General features: G+C 38.7%; 2 protein-coding genes across 2 annotated transcripts; both read right to left on the reverse strand.

Moving 5' to 3' along the window:
* Positions 1–5,628: 5,628 nt before the first annotated feature.
* On the reverse strand, positions 5,629–12,731 carry LOC113033920 (uncharacterized). The gene is made up of 2 exons (XM_026188124.2): positions 12,475–12,731; positions 5,629–10,200 (listed from the first exon to the last, which is right to left on the reverse strand). Exons 1-2 carry the CDS (start codon positions 12,644–12,646, stop codon positions 7,724–7,726), a joined length of 2,649 nt encoding a protein of 882 aa, XP_026043909.2. The 5' UTR covers positions 12,647–12,731; the 3' UTR covers positions 5,629–7,723.
* An 876-nt stretch (positions 12,732–13,607) lies between these two features.
* Positions 13,608–17,730, reverse strand: LOC113033923 (uncharacterized). Its single transcript, XM_026188128.2, has 2 exons — positions 17,541–17,730; positions 13,608–16,794 (listed from the first exon to the last, which is right to left on the reverse strand). Exons 1-2 carry the CDS (start codon positions 17,728–17,730, stop codon positions 15,860–15,862), a joined length of 1,125 nt encoding a protein of 374 aa, XP_026043913.1. The 3' UTR covers positions 13,608–15,859.
* Between the last annotated feature and the right edge of the window lie 96 nt (positions 17,731–17,826).

Consider the following 17,826-nt stretch of genomic DNA (forward strand, 5'->3'; position numbering starts at 1 on the left):
AAAAAAGCATGCATAAATCCTTACACAAAAACGCAAACAAACAAAGCCCAAACAAAACTGGGGTCTCAAAATTGCTATGTTGGTAACCATCAAATTGCAAGGTGACTTAGTTTAGTTTATACAGCTATAAAAACATAATTATGCACTGTGGATTTATGAATACTGTGGTTTTTAAAATTAGGTCCCTAAGAAAAGCTAAAAACCTTTCTGTTAATTTGTTCCCTTTCCCCAAGCCTTTGATTCACCCACTGTGGCGAGATAAACGTTTATAAATCACTGGGTTAGCAACAGAGACACTTCCTAAAAGCACACAAGTGTGTCGGGCCAAAATGAATATGGTTTTGATCTGGAGTACATGCCAACACTCCAGCCAATGCTAATCGCTTGGGAAAGCTTGTGAAAACCATGATGGATTTTGCAGACATGGTTTTTGAGCTTTGGGTTTCATCACAAATCCATTTAAGCTTTTATGTAATTTGGTTAAATATACAGAATCCTTTTTATCTTTTTATGTGTCCATTTTGGACTTTCTAACGTTGGTGGAAAATATGATATTGAGATGGACTTCTTTTATTAAACCTGAACTCTGCAGTGTGTGTGTGTGTGTGTGTGTGTGTGTGTGTGTGTGTGTGTGTGTGTGTGTGTGTGTGTGTGTGTGTGTGTGTGTGTGTGTGTGTGTAAAGCTGACAAAGAAAAAGAGTGAAGCTGAGTGACAGAAGGTAAAAGCCAAACATTGTCTGTTATGTTTTCTTTATGGTGTTCTGCTGGCACCAGTTTGAGAGAAAAGCTCAGCTTCCAGCTGCAACCACTTGTCTGATGCAATTTTCCCCACTGTCAGCAAGTGAGCATGGACAGTGACTAACACAGAGCTGTTAATGAAATCAAGAGTTGAGTTTTCTGTAAGTATGTAAAGAAGGATACCTGTATTATAGCCCAAAATAACAACCAAATGTAATTATTTGATCACGTGAAGCAAAATATCTGACTATTGTTCAAAGACGTCCTTGTGATTGAAGCATTTCCTCTAAGCTCCACATCTGGGGCTCCACATCTGGGGCTCCACATTTGGCGCACAGACCCTTATTTTGAAGTCTTGCTTTGGACTGGTGGAAGACTGAATGATTAAAAGAAAGTTCTCTATAGCCTCTTCAATTCTAAAACAATGACAAGGATCACAGGCTGCCTTTAAGACAGCTGCATCAGATAATTTATCGGCAAGCAATAAAACAGATTAAAAAGTCAATAGACGCACTGAAAAGAAGTAAAATTCTGGATGGCATTTGAAAAACAAGGCTTTGAAAATGTAAAAATAAAAATATCAGATTAGAAGGCTTGGGCTAAAATGAAAGTGGACTAGACTAAAAAAAAAAGAAAACCCAGAAATGGCATCTTTGTGGATATTGCCAAATTAACATACTTAATAAATTATGCCTCGAACTTTAAAGATGTCATTAAATGCTAAACACAATAACCCCTTTCAACTGCCCAGCAAAACAAAACAATTAATTGTCCTCTGGTGACAGCTATACTATCCATTACACCACTGAGTGTTTTTGCATTCTTAAAAATATTAAATCACCAAAATGGTAATGTAACAATTACGCTTGCATGCTTGCCAGAAATTTTCAAAAGTACAACATTAAAAGATTAAAATTACAGTTGTACTCTTTTCTTGGAAAATAGCAACCACTTCATGTTCTTTCAGCTTGGGTGGCTGTTCTTGCTTAGGTTAAAGTCTCTCATGAAGCTGTTGATAGCACCTAGACGACAAATGTGTGGTCCTGTGAAGTGCACATGTTGTGTTGCACATAGATGTCTTGTAATTGTCACAACACATAAGGTTGTTTATTGTGTTCATGTATTAGAGGAACATTAACAAGTATACTTCTTGACATCTTTGTCAGACTGCTCTTATCCTTATGACTGCACTTTGTTCCTGAATTGAATTTAACATGACTCCCTGAATTTGTGAGACTAAGCTGTGTTCTTTTGATTACAATAAGAGGACCCCTTCATCACCCTCAACTTTCATCAGAATATCCTCTTTTGCACGATTTACTTTTAATAGATGACATAGTCGGTTAAAAAAAATAATCAGAAAACAGTGGGTGACAGATACTTTGTCTGATGTAACAGTGCTGCAAACACTTGCAGACAATCTATGAGCGCTGCACCGGGAGCAAGTTACATAATAATCTCTTATCATGAATGTGCATCAGAAAAAGTCAAAAATCAAATTTAAGATCACAATAAATCATGGTTTTGTAACTGGTAATAAAACCCAGTTTGATGCTGTGCAGCACACTACGCAGCAGATTAGAACCAAAGGCAACATCAGCATGAAACAACTGTCTCTGAGCTCTGCAGTTAAGAGGCAATTATGAGATGAAGAACAAGCTAAAGCAAACCAAGAAAAAATTATCCCTGAGTTGAAATCTTTCTGTAAGTGTGATTCTTAGCTAAATATATCATGTGGAAGAAACCTTAAAAGCCACTGCTTCTCAAGCATGTAACAAACAAATGTGAGATTTCAGGATTACATTGAAATAATTAACTCATGCATGCAGAAAGCAGACATGTTGAAATAATATAGAGCCAAATCCCCCCCCCCCCCCCCACACACACACACACACACACCAAAAAAGAAAATAAAAAGCAGCTTAGGAGGAAAAATGTGTTACCAAATCTTTTCTGTTAAAACTATCATTCATACAGTATATTGGCCCAACAACAATGAAGTGGTTAAATTCATGTGGAGCACCCATGAAAACATATCAGTCCCAATGGCAGTAGCAGCAAAGAGCAGAAATTAGCAGCCAGCCAGATGTCAACAAAGAAACCACAAGCAAATTTGCACAGAACATTAAACAGTCCGCATCAGCTGCAGCCTCAGCCTCGGCTTTTAAGACGCCTGTCGCCATGCCACGAGCACAAAAACTGACCGAAGAGAGCCGATGTGACATCACAAACTCACATTTTGCATATTAACATACAATTCTTACCTTGAAGGAGCAGGAGGCCTGCAGCTGGGCGTGAATGTATTTTATGATTAAAACGTTCGGTTTGTTGATAGTTTAACCTTTCTAATGCAATGCAATACATACTGCTAAGAGCATAACATTTGCAAAGGTGCCGTGTAGTAGTATTGGAGTATAATAATCTGCAGAGGAATTTGGAGACCAAATGACACGCCGTGCAAAGGTGAAGAGGTGCGTTCAGTGTCTGGGAGTAATGAAGAGGATTTCCGTTGATGTTTTAGGCTAATGGAGTTGACAGGATCAGCTGCAATGCTACTTCTGATAAAGAGGTTTTAAGGCGTAATGTTTACAATTAAAAGTTCAAGCATGGGTTTATTTTGTCATTTAGGATAATAAAGTATGATAATGGCTTACTAATTAGAGTATGCTTTTTAAAAAAAAGTTCATTGCAAGAATTCTGAGAAAGATTAAGATGTTTGACGCAGAGAAGCATGAAAATGCAAACAGATTATACTAGCCGACACACACAACAAGAAGGCAGTAAAACAAGTATCTAACGGTGTGTGTGGCCTGCTCCTTGGTATGACAGGCAGATTGGGGGAGTGAAACTGTGGCCCCTTCTAGTGCTGCTGGTCTATATCCTGTGGTCAAACTGTTTGAAAGTGAAGATATCGTTGGGATTCTGGGAGTTTCTATTTGTTAACACAACTGTGCTCTAAATGGAGGATTAAAATTATGAGTAAGGTGATTTATCTTGGGGCAATTAAAAAATAGTGCAGTTTGATTGTTTGTTGTTTGTTGTTTTTTGTCTTTTTTCTGTTTGTGCCCTCGGCCGCGCCACAGTAGCGCTCCATCAATCACGTAATGAATTGTTACACGTAACAAGTCATGTTTGAAATTGATATTGTTGTGGTCGGTGTGTGTGTGTGTGCGTGTGTGTGTGTGTGTGTGTGTGTGTGTGTGTGTGTGTGTGTGTGTGTGTGTGTGTGTGTGTGTGTTTGGGGGTTCGGTGCAGCCAGCTGTACAAACAGAGTCTGGATGACTCATGAACCCACCTGTGAGTTACTAATAGTCCGAAATGACAGTGGACCCACTGTGATTCTGTAACTCGGAGTCACTGATAAAGCACTGCAACAAAGCCTGATAAATATACAGTACAAAGAGGCAGGTGGGTGGTCTCTTCTACAGACAGATAGGTAGTCTTGGCCTGCTCTCCATTGTAAGAATCTGTTGTCAATTTCTTATCACTCTGTATATGCAACTATATAAATGCACATCTGACAGCAACTTCGGCACTAAAATAATATTTTTGCACTGACTAAACTTTTGATTATTGTGTAACTATAACAGTGCAGAGAGAAATGTGAGGAGATAAAGCATATAAGGGAAGGAAAAGAAGCAAATCCACAGCTAGACTGTTTTGCGATAAAAAATCTGAAGATGTTTTCCGGATAGTCTGCTTAATTCTTAGCTAAATAGATAAACAATGACCAAAAAAGGGCTTTTAGTTTTACTACAAGAGTTCTAACTTCATACTGTAAAAATATTTTCCCAGGACCTTCGTGTTTTGCCTTTGTTTGTTAATATATTTATTTATTTCAGATTCTGCTCTTTAATTCTGCTGTGATCTTCTTTGAAGTCGTGCCCATACGCTCTGAGAGCTGTTCTGTCATCAGCTGCAGGTGTTTATAGCAGTTAGCTGTGTTCTAGTTGTTTCAAGATATTGTGGGGAAAAAATAGAAAATACTGTACAGGGATTGTTGATAGCAGCATGAAAGCAGCAGTTCAATTTGCAGATTTTTAAAAATCGATTATTAAATCACATTTTCTCATGATGCAGCCAAAAATATAATGGACCACATGATGGCAGAATGGGACTGAGTAAACAAGTAATCAATTTTTTTGTGTCCACTCACTGTTACGTGACCATGTGATGTATCTCAAATTACCACATTTTTGTTAGCCTCCAAATTACATTTTAACTCTTTCACCCAACAAATATGTACTTTTGTGAAGAACAATAAAAATAGTAGTTTACTTTGTAACATTTTTAAAACTTATTTTAACATTTTTTTAATTATTTGGAAACCATAAAACTAAAAATAAAAACATAATAGGTCTTTAATATCTTTAGATAGACCTGACATTATACATGTGAACACACATTTGCCAGCCACTATATTAGGTACATTATTTCAACTACTACTTAACACAAACATCTAAGCCAATCACTTAATGGATTTAGATATAACAACATACTCAAGACGACCTGCTAAATTTCAAAATGTGCATCATAATAGCAAAAAAATATTTATTGATTTGATTTAAATGATTTTGAATGAGACTTGGTTGTTGGTCTGAGTATTTCAGTTACTGCAGATCTACTGGGAATTTCAAACACAACCATCTCTAGGCTGTGCAGGGAATGGTTTGAAAAAGGGAATATTCACTGATCAACAGTTCTGTGTGAAAAAGGTCCTACCAAAGGATACCTTAGAAAAGTGTTCAACAAGCGTACGCAAATATTAAATATTAACCTACATATACACCTGACCTTTGTAACTTTACTTCAGGCTTCAAAAGCAACTTAAGCAGTCTTGTTAAAAACTACTAATATGCTCTAAATAATGAATCATCATCAGAACACATGTTTAATAAGAGCAGAATTTATTGCACTGTAACTTTTTTCTCCTTCACTTACACAAAAACGAATCTCTTAATTCTTCTTGTCTCAATACATCACAAATAATTTAACGAAAATCAACGTGGATCCTACAGATTCAGAAAGAGCACACATTACTTATTGACAATTACAAAAGGCATGGTGGTTTATTGTAAACCCATTAATAAGACATTCACTGACTGTTTTACAAGTCTATGCTCTGATGACAAAAATGGGAAAAAACACTGAAAAAAAAAATCAAATAAAATCATTACCAACAAGACAAAAAAAAAAAAAAACAAACAAACATTGTGTTCCTTTTGCTTGCTGTTCTAGTACAACACTTATTAACACATTGAGGCAATGAAGGCATTCTTGTGGCAAGAAGCACTTCTGTGTACTGTATTTAAACAACTGTAAAGCTCGTCAAAAGTCACAACCACTGGCTTTTGACTCGTCTGACTTTGTTGTCCATGATCTGTCTGATGGAATTCCCAGATTTCTTTAACAAGAATATTTACAGATGTAAAAAACAATCCAAAAACCAAAGCATTTGCTTAAGCAAGAGCAAACGGTACAGAATTATAAATATGTAAAAGTTCACTATCATACAAAACCTTTAAAAAAAATGCAACAGCTTTTTATAGGAAATACCAAGAGGCGTCAGCTTTCCCTGCAGAGTTGGATCTGATATAATATTTACATTGCATTTAGTAATTAATAGTCATGATTATCAAATAATTTAACATTTGCTATAAAAATAAAACTGACTGACTATGGCTTTTGTCCTGAAATATATCGTTTCCCGTTTTTAAATCAGTCACAGGATGTAATGTACCGAATTTCCCAGAGGAACCCACCCGAGGGATTAATAAAGTTTTATCTTATCTCTTATCTCTCTTATCTAATGTGCTTTTACTCCCAGAAGGTGGTGGTAATGCAGTTTGCAGCCACCATTGCACATAAATGGAAACTACCAACAACCCGAAAAGATGGAAAAGTCCAGCCATCAAAACTCTCTGTGAGTAATAAACGACAATGATGTCCAGCGCAAAATGGTCCAGGTAAAGCCAGCATTTGACATCTACAGGAAGTGGTGTTTGAAAAGGGCTGGGGAAATCATCAAAGACCCCAGTCACCCATCACATGGACTCTTCACCCTCCTGCCCTCTGGGAGGCACCACAGGAGCCTCCAGACTAAGACCACCAGGTACCGGAACAGCTTCTTCCCCACAGCTGTCAGACTCCTGAACTCTGCCTCCTGACAGCTGACCCACGTTAACACATGGACTGAACATACACACACCCACAACCACCTACACACACACACACACACACACACAATGGACAACTGTATATTCACATTCATAACAGCTTCTGTTCATTCATAACATACTTCATACCGTGTACATATTACATACCACAATAGACCCATTTCTGTAATATACTTACATATCTATATCATTGCTAATATATATTGTAATATATCTATATCATGGCTAAAGCACTTCTGGATGGATGCAAACTGCATTTCGTTGCCCTGTACCTGTGACATGTGCAATGACAAAGTTGAATTCTATTCTATTCTATTCATTTTAGGGGTTAACTGTTCTGATACAGAATTTTCTTTTTGAGTTGCCATAATAAGACTGGCCTTGTTAAGGCCGTATTTAGAATGACATAGTGCAAAAGTGCAACCTTCTCTGAGAAATGCAGACAAAAATAACACAGAATGGAAAGAAAAAAAAGCTCTCACGTCGACTTGTAACAGAAAAGTGTAAGCCAAGAAGGAAAGGGAAAACATACAATCTTTTTGTCACAAATAACAAACTGTCATCAGTGTGAGAGTGTAAAGCTTTCTGTAGTATTTCCAGTATTTGCTTGTAAGCCTTGAAAAGCATAGCTCTTTGCAGATCTTTTACCTTCCTGAATTGATTTTTAACTTCTCACTAGTACCAGAAAAATACACAATAAAGAACCCTGTTTGACCTCAACACCTGGAATGTCCAAAAAATTCAAAACTATGAAGTAAATCACAAGAAAACGAAAAGCAAAAACAAGTTAATTCATTTGGTACGACCAGTTATTTGGAGGGTTTTTCTGATTCGCTTGCATGTGCACGCTCTTTATGCTTATGAAGTTTTAACCAGGTGGAGAACTGTTCCCCACAACTAGTGCATTTGTAGGGCTTCTCGCCAGTGTGCATCCTCATGTGTCCTTTCAGGTCGGTTTTGTGACTGAACGCCTTATCACACACGGTGCATTTATACGGTCTTTCACCTGTATGTGTTCTGGTGTGCCTTTTCAAAGTCGTGTTGGTAGCAAATTTTTTCTTGCAGTAGGTACACTTGAAGGGCTTTTCCCCCGTGTGCACTCGCAAATGATTCTTGAAAGCAGAAGAATCCGCAAACTCTTTACCGCACTCGTTGCAAGTGTAAGGCTTCTCACCGGTGTGGATTCGCATGTGCTTCTTCATGTTCACACAGGCGCTGAAGCTTTTCCCGCAGGTGCTACATTTGTAAGGCTTTTCCCCAGTGTGAACCCTGGCGTGCAGGTCGAGATTATAACGTCGGTTGAACCCGTTTCCACAGACGTCGCACTTGAAGGGTTTCTCGGCTGAATGAATCACTAAATGTTTATTTAAATCCCAACTTTCCCGGAACATCTTGCCACAAGTCTCACATTTGAACGTCTTCTCAACTGTGTGGCTCTTCATATGAAATTTGTAGTTTTTGAAGTTGGACATCACTTTGCCACACCGGTCACACTTGTAAGGATTTTCCTCATCTTTGGCATTACCACCATCATTCTGGCTTGATGCTTTTAAGCGGTTTTCACTTTCCCTATGTCTCTTCTTTTGTGTTGGATCAGTACTTCCACTTGATTTTTTGCTCCCATTGTTGTTTCTCTTACTGTGTCTTGCCTCTGTAGTTTGGGTGGATTCCCCACTCTGATCCTTATGTCTTTTCCGTTGTGTTGGGTCGGTGCTTCCTCCTGATGTTGCGCTCCCATCATTTTGTCTTTTCAGCAGTGCTGCTTCCTTACTACTTGAAGACTTTGCGTCTCTATGTCTATGCTTCTTTTGTTTTGTTAAATCCCTGCTTCTGGTTGGTAATGTTCTCTGATGTGTAAGTTTCCTACTTGAGGTTGACGTAGTACTTGTAGTCTCATCACCAGGCATCTTATTTGGCGATGTTTCTGTACTTTCGGCCAATGTAGCTTCGTCACTGTTAGAATTCTTACTTTGTGCCATTTCAGTGTTTGAAGGAGAAGCTAGTTTTCCTTCACTCTGCTTCTTTTGTGCTAGGTCAGGACTTGAAATTGAGGATGTGTTCCCCTCAGTGGGTTCTGCCTGAACTGGACTTTCATTTGATGCTACCTGTTCATGGTCACTAGTCTTATTTTGAATTGGCTCAGTACTTTCCATTGATATGTCGTGACATGTAAAGTCTGGTGAAGGCTCAGTGACATCATTTGCGTCCCAGTCTTTATGCTTCTCATTTGGCATTAACTGAGGAGTTGTATTTGATGACATTTTTCCATCTTTGAGTTTCCTACTTGCAGCTAAATCAGTACTTCTGCTTGTTTTTTTCTTGCTGTGTTTCTTTCTAGATGCATACTCATCACTTGTAGCTGATGTTTTCTTACCACTGCTTTTTTCATATAGGCTGACAGATGAGCTTGATTCCCCATCGTGACTTGACTTATTTGCCGCTGGCTCACCATTCCCTTTTAACGGGGGGCTCGCTTGATCGTGTTTCTCATGTGGCGTTACATCGGGGCATCTAGTTTCTGTTGGGCTCTTTGTTAGTGTTTGTTCAGTGCTTTTTGTAGATGTTGTGTAGTCACCACTTTGTTTTGTGTTAGTCGTTAGGCCAGCAGTTGCAGTTGACGTTTCATTCTCATCTATATGTTTCTTGTTCGGTGTTGGCTCAGTACTCATAGCTGATGTGGTCTCACTATTACATCTTACAGTAGGTGTTAACTCAGAATTACTGGTTGATGATGTGTTTTCAATGTTACAACTTCTATCTGATGCTGGCTCATTGCTCTCATTGGTACACACCTGTCCTTCCTCTGTACCACTGTTTGCTGTGCTGCCCACATCATTGTTTTCCTTATCTAACGGCTGCGCTGCTGTAATAGCTGATGATGTGTCCGTATCGCCTCTTGTTGGTGTTTCACTTCCATAGTTACAAGTTATGTCAGCTTGACTCTCCCCTTCATCTGAGTTGTGACAGAAGAAGTGGTTGTCATCATCTGGAGGTGGTACTGGAGAACTCTCTCTGTCACGTTCCTCTTCATTAGGGACACTGGGTTTGGGATCATTACTTGCAGCAGGATTCGTTTGGTCAGGACCTGAAGGCTGAGACTGATCACTGTGGACACTTTGATCAGTTGAAGCTGGAGTCACCTTAGGAGCAGCAGGCGCCTGCTGCTGTTTGAGCTGCTGTCGTTCCTGACTGATGCACATTTCCTCATGCTCATCTTTAATCCGTGTAATATCAGGCTGAACAGTGGAGTCACTCTGCTGCTGACTCAAAGAAGTATTTGCAAGATCTAGAGGGAGGAAGGAAAGAATGGGACAGTGTTTAAAATACTATTTTTTGGCTTATAGCCATTAGCTAAAAATGACACTTTCTGTATGTACATTGTTTATTAGTGATAGAATTTAAAAGCCATGCATCACCTTGAATGTGACAGCATTCATCTCTGTGGTAACTTATAAGGATTAAACTGCTGATAAAAACCGTAACATGCTTTTAAACCGTCCCTTAGTCGTGCTGCAATAGGCTTAGACTGCTGGAGAACTTCCCGTGATGCACTGAGCATTTCTGTTTCACTCACCTATCTTCACTCTGAGTGTTTATGTATCACAATTGCATTCAGTCATTAGTAATTATTTAATTTTGGCTGGACATCTAAATGTTGAGGTTTGCATTCTAATACTGTAGGCTCTTTCCCTACAATGTAAAGCGAATTGAGGTGACTTGGTTGTGAATTGGTGCTGCATAAATAAAATCGAATTCAATTTTATATTGAATTGTATGAATGTATTGGTTTCTGAAAAAGGAGCAAAAAAAGTTTCATTCTGTAAAAAGCATTTCCAAATAGCATTTCCAGTAGTGCTATAGTCACAAAGACAGAGACCTGTAGGTGGGTGTTTAGAGCTAAAATCTATCTACGGAACTGATAACAAAACAAAACAATAATTGTAGTATTCGACTGACCTCAACCTCAATAATGAACCGACTTTCATTTTCAGGATCTAAATTTAAAATTATAGGACTGCCTCTTTAAAATCTACAAAGCACCCAAGTGGGAAACCAGACTCACCACCAAGCACACTAAAAACTATTCTCTGTGAGTTTAAAGGTATAGGCCAAAAATGTAGACGGCAACCCCGATGCAACCTCACCTAAAGGCATTATTTGGCACATCAAAAGTTATTTATCTCCTCATCTGATCCTGTGGACTTGTGCAAATCATTCATCTGTGAACTAAGAAGCAGAACAGGACAAGCCCCGTGCAGTCCAGGGAGAGACCGTGCAAATTACAGCTCTAATAATTAATGAGGATGTGTCCTCATCATCATTAACGACAACTGAGACACATACTAGTAAGACACTGGATACATTTTGTTCTAGCTGTTAAAATGAAACCTGCTGGGAAGTTTGAATGCAAAAATGTATTGATGTGATATGTCACCAACATTTTGATCAAAAATAGTATCTCGGTATTGTATCTAATAACTCCGCTTAGTTGTTCATTTCCATTGCTTGCTGAGACACAGATGTGTTAATGATTGCCTTGTCCATAACTCATTACCCGCTCGACCTTACACGTGACATGAGACGACTTCCCCAAGACATGCATCATCTATATAAAGCTGGGCATACACTGTGCGATTTTTGGCACGAGTCGTGCGACCGTTTTGGCGATCGGTCCGATTTTGACCTTCATCGTGCGTCGTGCATCGTGTAGTATACGTGGGTTAACGAGAAGCGATTAACACCTCACGACCAGCTCCCGATCATCAATCGCTTGGTCGTGAGGGTGTCACCGCAGCTTCTCACACTGCGCACGCGCAAACACAAATGTCAGCGAAGAAGACGGCGCGGCACGGCAGTGCAGCGTGAGATCCGGACACAAGCGATGGAGGCACAACTTGTAGAACTATGGCAAGCTCATCCGAGCCTTTTCGATGAGGCCTCACAAAATTATCACAACAACCGTGAAAATAGTTGGGTTTACACTGCTGCTCAATCACAGCTGCAATGCTAATGTTTTTCATTAGCAATTTAGCAAAGTTGATGGTGGTGGTGTGCGTGTCTGTGTGAGTGAAAGACAGAAAGGGAGAGCGAGCGAGCGACAGAATTTCTGTTATAACCTTCATTTTATGGACGCACAGTGTGAGCACTCAGGTCGCATCAGAGCATCGGGCCGTATAGTGTGAGACCCTGCATCGTGACCTACGAACATCTAACCCCTGCGAGTCAATCGTACAGTTTGAGCAGGAGCTGAATGGCGCGACTGAAAAAACCACACAGTGTAAGCCCAGCATTACAAGGATCTTTGGTTCAGCTGAGGATTTGAGGACTTTGTGTCAGCTTTTGTTACATTACCGAGGTACAACATCCAGCTATTAAAAATAAAATAAATTGTGTAATTCAGTGGAAACCAAATGGTACATTATACCTGTCAAACTGGTCTGATCACACAGTGATCCTGGCACAATTAAGAAATGAATATCTAAGGACTGATTCATTTTAACCAGTCATCGTTTCAAACATAACAGGACTCTTTACTGAGGAGCAAGGTAATCTGACCGACCTTTATCCTGCAACTTTATCTCCGGTGTGAACACCGTATCCAGCAGCCTGCGTTGACGTGCGATTTCTGACTCGTACTCTTCTACTCTCTTTTCAAACGCTCCCAGTATTTCTTGGGCAGCTGCTGTTAGTCGATCACAGACAAACTTACGCATGCTTTGAACGGGATACATTGTTACAACTAAAATGTAGACGCTTTGACTTCGAAGCTGCCTAAACTTGCGCACTTTTCTTTTAACTTCCGCAAGTGATACTGGGCGATACACACATCCTGTACCCGCTCACTATCACCACCTACTGTCCGGCGTGCAAAAGGCATGCATACATGCATATGTCACACTTACATGTTTCAAATAGTCAAAGAATTTTTAATATTAAGAAAAATCATTTATAAAAAATAACTCGAGTAAATACAAAATGCAGTTTTTCAATGATGATTTCATTTTGTAAGGGAAAAAAGCTCTACAAACTTGCTCTCTACAAACTCTACAAACCTGGCCCTATGTGAAAAACAAATTGCCCACACTGCTGACCACAAAAAACACACAGAGTGATCTCATATTTCCTCCCAAAAACCCCTGAACACTGTTTTATGTACTTGTGAAATTCTTTCTATGGAACTGTAAAGAGCACTATGATCAATATTTACATATATAAAGCGATACAGTGGTTGCTTTAATTAAATAGTTTGAAAGAAAGATAAGAATTAAATGCATGAGTTTCTCTTTCCAGTATTACATGATATGATATGCTATTATATTATATGATATACTACAGTATTGTTTGGACTGGCCACGTTGATGGCTGTGGAATTAAAACACGATGCTTTGATGTTTTTTAAGTGCATAAAGGGAGGCATAGGTTAAGTTGTTATAGGTGCACAGATGCTAAAAACAGGTCATTTTGTGGGCCATAAGAACCTTGAAGGACCTAAGATATATCTGCAGGTCAAGTTTGGTTGATCACATCCTGAGCTTGTAGGACAAATTGGCAGACAGAGAAAGAAATACTAATACAAAGATGTTGTATATTATAGCTCCTCAAACCAATTCATGTTGCTGTGAGGAACAATTTGATGTTATGGAAAGATAACAGTGCTGTGAGTGAAATAAAAATGCAAAACACACACAGGGATATAGTCAAACTGAGCATTTAGTGTAACATTACATAGATATACAATAATTTCAGGGCAACAAATACTGCAAAGAACAAAATAAACACAAAATGCCAAAGACTTTCAGACTGCATAGATGGCTCTTAGGATTCTTTTTGGTATCTAAATATCTGTAAATGGAGATGAATACAGTAAAACAAGTTATATAGCCTAAAATACTGACTGGGCAATGCTACCTTTATTGTCTATTGTTACTTCAATAAATCAATCCCCTTAACTAATTTTAAACAGCCACTATTAACTTCCTTCATTAGTTAAACAACACGCAAGTTTGATAAAGACATAAACATGTTTTACATTTAGATCCAGCATCATGTATCTTAACTGTTTTTCTCTACAGTACACGTTACAAGAGGTTAGCTAAAATCAGCCCTTGCTATGTGCTATATATATATGTAATAGTGTATACTGGCGTGCAAATTTACTAAGTGAAAAGAAGAGAAGAGAAAAGCTAAAAAAAATAAATAAGCAAACAATACTGTAACTTCTGTAAGTATTTCAGTTTTGTTTTTTCTACCATTTGTTAACAGGGAAACTGTAACGCTGACAAGTAAAAGGCTTTCTTCACTGTGTTACCATAAAGTAGAAACATTCACATGTAACCTAATGAATGCTAGGCTGGCCTCAGGTATGTAGAGCAGCCTCAGAATAAAAACAATAAAGGCAGATATAAATATGTTATAATTAACAAATTCATGTTGAGGGTTTCAGTGCTTTCAAAAGTTCCACAAAGCATCTCATTCACAATTACAGCAGAAATACACTGAGAGACAGCCTGCTGTGCATTTCCTTTTAAATGATATAATGGATCAATAATCAGGAGCAATAAGCTAAACAGTGACTTTTTGTAATGAGAAACACCAAACATAGTCTGGCTCTAACTGCTAAACTTGTAACTGGGAACATTTCAATCCAATCACCTTGTGTCACACTGAACTGTGCACATTTTTGCTCCTCGCTAAACAAAATAAAATATCTCCAAACATCAGCTGGAGTTGTATGAAATTGTGATGGGTATTTCGCAACACTGTTACTAGATACTTTTACTTTTGGACTTTAACAAACAACACCAACACAAAAAAGCAATGAAGTTACAAAACAAATATTCATGAGCTCTCGAAAAGAAGACGTACAGTTGCATACGAACATTCAGGCACACAGAGGAAAATGGCGTATACTGTTACAATTAGAGATATTTTATTTAATACAGACACTGTGGCGTGTGCATGTCTTCTTCTAAAGGCAGGAACTCTAGGCCTTCGAAGCCAGCCGAAGCAGCAAGTGGTATTAGTTTGCCAGCTGAAATTTGACCAGCTGACAAATACTGTGAACAGACTTGTAAAAAGAATTTATACGATGCAAGAGATGGATATAAAGACATGAAGGCACTTCAAGCATGAAAATCTACTATTCCAAACCCTTATGTGTTTGAAAAGGAGCTGCAGGAAGGTTTTGCTGACACGTGAGTGAATGAGCATCATGCATCACTGAGACCTAATATGCCAACATGGTCCTGACGTACACCCTCATAACAAAAGTCAACATCTACAGAAGTCATGGTGACTGGGTCAAGAAATCAAAACTGGGTTTTTGCAGCTACAGTCACCAAAGACGTGTTTGGAGACAAGGAGGAGCAGCTTTTCATATATCAGACCCCCACAACCAATCTGCAAGGCAGAGCGGGGGGAAAACAAATCATAAATCCCTTTTACATTCCCCTCTAAAAATCCGCTGTGGCTACGCCTTGTGTCAATGTAGTTTTCTATAAGTGGGACTTTTCCATCTGTGCTCAACGAATGAGTGTGCCATGACCCATTTGTGCCCACAGCTGATGGTTCTGCCTTATTTGTGTATCCCCTAAACAGGTTAATGCTTTTTAAAAAGTCCTAACACTTATTATCAAATGTAAGCATTGAAGTAGAAGACTGAGGTGTAATTAAATATTAGTGGTTTGTTTTAGTCTTGAAGTGAAAAACTGAAACTCTATATTGTATCTATATTTGCATATACAAACACTTACCGTAGTCGAACGAATGCAGCCTTAGATACCGTATCAAGCTTGATGCATAAAAGAATCATTTCACATAATTGCTGCACACAAAATTATAAAATTATTGCCTTTGCAGATTTTTCGTGTGCTGTTTCTGTTACATATAGTCTGGCAAACGTCTGGCTTCACACATGGACTTACAAGATAGCTGCATTTGAAATGTCACATATTTTGCAAGAATACGGTTGCTCGCCCGTGTGTTTTTTTCATGTGAACCAACAGAGTAGAACGACTCCTGAGACATTTCCCGCATGTTTTGCAAGAAAAGGGCTTCTCGCCTGTGTGGATTCTGACATGAGCATCCAGTATTGACTTCTGATTAAATCTTTTACCACAGATGTTACAAGAAAATGGCTTCTCGCCCGTGTGAGTTCTTTTATGGACGTTCAGTATTGACGTCTGGTTAAATCTCTTTCCGCAAATGTTGCAAGAATACGGCCTCTCGCCTGTGTGGATTCGTTTATGAACGTTCAGTATGGATGTCTGATTGAATCTTTTACCACAGATGTTGCAAGAATATGGCCTCACGCCCGTGTGGATTCGCAGGTGTCTGATTAATTTGGAATTAAATGGAAATGTTTTTCCACAAGTGTCACATTTGAAAGACTTTTTGCTTGCGTGTGTTTTACAGTAATTCATCAACATTGCAGGATTATGTATATGATTGCCTTTGTGACTTATCTTCTGTGGTTTTGTCTCTGCATTTCCAATTGACATACAATCCTCAGGCTCGTCTTCTTTGTCAGGGCTTTTAGATAAATAGGAACTGTGAGAAAAGAGCTGGTGGTTGGTATTTAGCTCTGCTTCCTCTGAGGTTTTAATAGATATTTTGACTAAGGAATGTTTTTCTGTTGCACTTACTAATTCACTCGGAATCAATCTCAAAGTCTGATCTTCAGCGTTGTCACCTTTCTCATAAGTAAGAGGCACAATGCAAGTATCAGTCTCCTGCTTCAGTACAAGATGCTCTCTGTCCTGACTAGCGCAGAGTTCCTCTTTAACCTCTTGATCCAACCTGGGGTTCCTCTCCTGGAAAATGGGCTGCTGGTCAGAGGCAAGAACCTCCTCCTCTTTACAGGCAAGCTGATGTGGGAGCTCTGGAGGGATAAGTGAAACAAACAAACAAACAAACAAACAAACAAACAAAAAGTTACACACTGACAGAAACTACAGATTTTGCTACCCACCTAAAAGTTCATAAATATTCCATATACTGGTGTGTGCAATCCAATGTCAGTAACAGAAAAAAAGTAAAATAAAGAAAACTACCCAATAAAACACGTTTGAGGTGGAAGGGATTTGAAACAAATAAATAGCATTGTAGTTGCCGCTCAATTTCATGTTGCCAAATCTGATATTTTAAACAATGTTGTAGAATAAATTTCAGGTTTTCTTCCGTTTTGATTGATCAAAAAACGAAAACATTTAAGAATATGCAAAATTAATTTACCCTTTTTAATTTTGCATATTTATTTCCTATCTTATTCATAGCCTTTCCTTTTTTTGTTTTCTTTAGGTCACGAGTAGTTGTCCAAGCATTTCACTACATATCGTACTGTGTATGACTGTGTACGTGACAAATAAAATTTGAATTTGAATAGAAAAAATGCTTAGCAAACACCGACTCCCAGTTTTTCTCTCACACTGACAAAGATTATAGACTGAGGTCGATTCGACACGTGCTGTGGTAATAGAGGCACGTTCATATTCCCATCCTCACAACCCTGTTGGGATAAAGAAAACAAACTAATAGGACTTTAAACGAACAGGATCTAATATAAGTCTAAAGCCTCCATTATTTAACTGCAAATTATATCAAACGTGTAATTAAGGTGTTGCGGACCTATCCTGGGTAACTTCACCGCAGGTTTGCAGACGATGTCCAGCAGCCTGCGCTGACGGCTGATCTCTTCTTCGTACTCGAGGATAGTTTTTTCAAAAGCGCTGAATATTTCTTCAGCAGCAGCAGCTAGTCGCTCGTTGAAAAACTGTCTAAAATGCTGAACTGAAGGCATTATTGCCTTGTTACACATATATTGTTCCCACGCACAAGTCGATGTTTACGCCACCAGCCCAGTTTCTGTTTACTTCCGCTCGGTGTCACACTAGAAGATCCGGCTTTGGAAGCG

This window comes from Astatotilapia calliptera, chromosome 12 (assembly GCF_964374335.1).
Source record: "Astatotilapia calliptera chromosome 12, fAstCal68.1, whole genome shotgun sequence".
In the NCBI taxonomy this organism is placed as follows: domain Eukaryota; kingdom Metazoa; phylum Chordata; class Actinopteri; order Cichliformes; family Cichlidae; genus Astatotilapia; species Astatotilapia calliptera.

Excerpts from the sequence above, each read along its gene's own strand:
- LOC113033920 (XM_026188124.2), bottom strand. The coding sequence starts at position 12,646 with ATGTATCCCGTTCAAAGCATGCGTAAGTTTGTCTGTGATCGACTAACA. Across the intron at positions 10,201-12,474 it reads GATAAAGTTGCAGGATAAAG|ATCTTGCAAATACTTCTTTG; the intron begins GTCGGTCAGATT and ends TCCTCCCTCTAG.
- LOC113033923 (XM_026188128.2), bottom strand. The coding sequence starts at position 17,730 with ATGTGTAACAAGGCAATAATGCCTTCAGTTCAGCATTTTAGACAGTTT. Across the intron at positions 16,795-17,540 it reads GGTGAAGTTACCCAGGATAG|AGCTCCCACATCAGCTTGCC; the intron begins GTCCGCAACACC and ends TTATCCCTCCAG.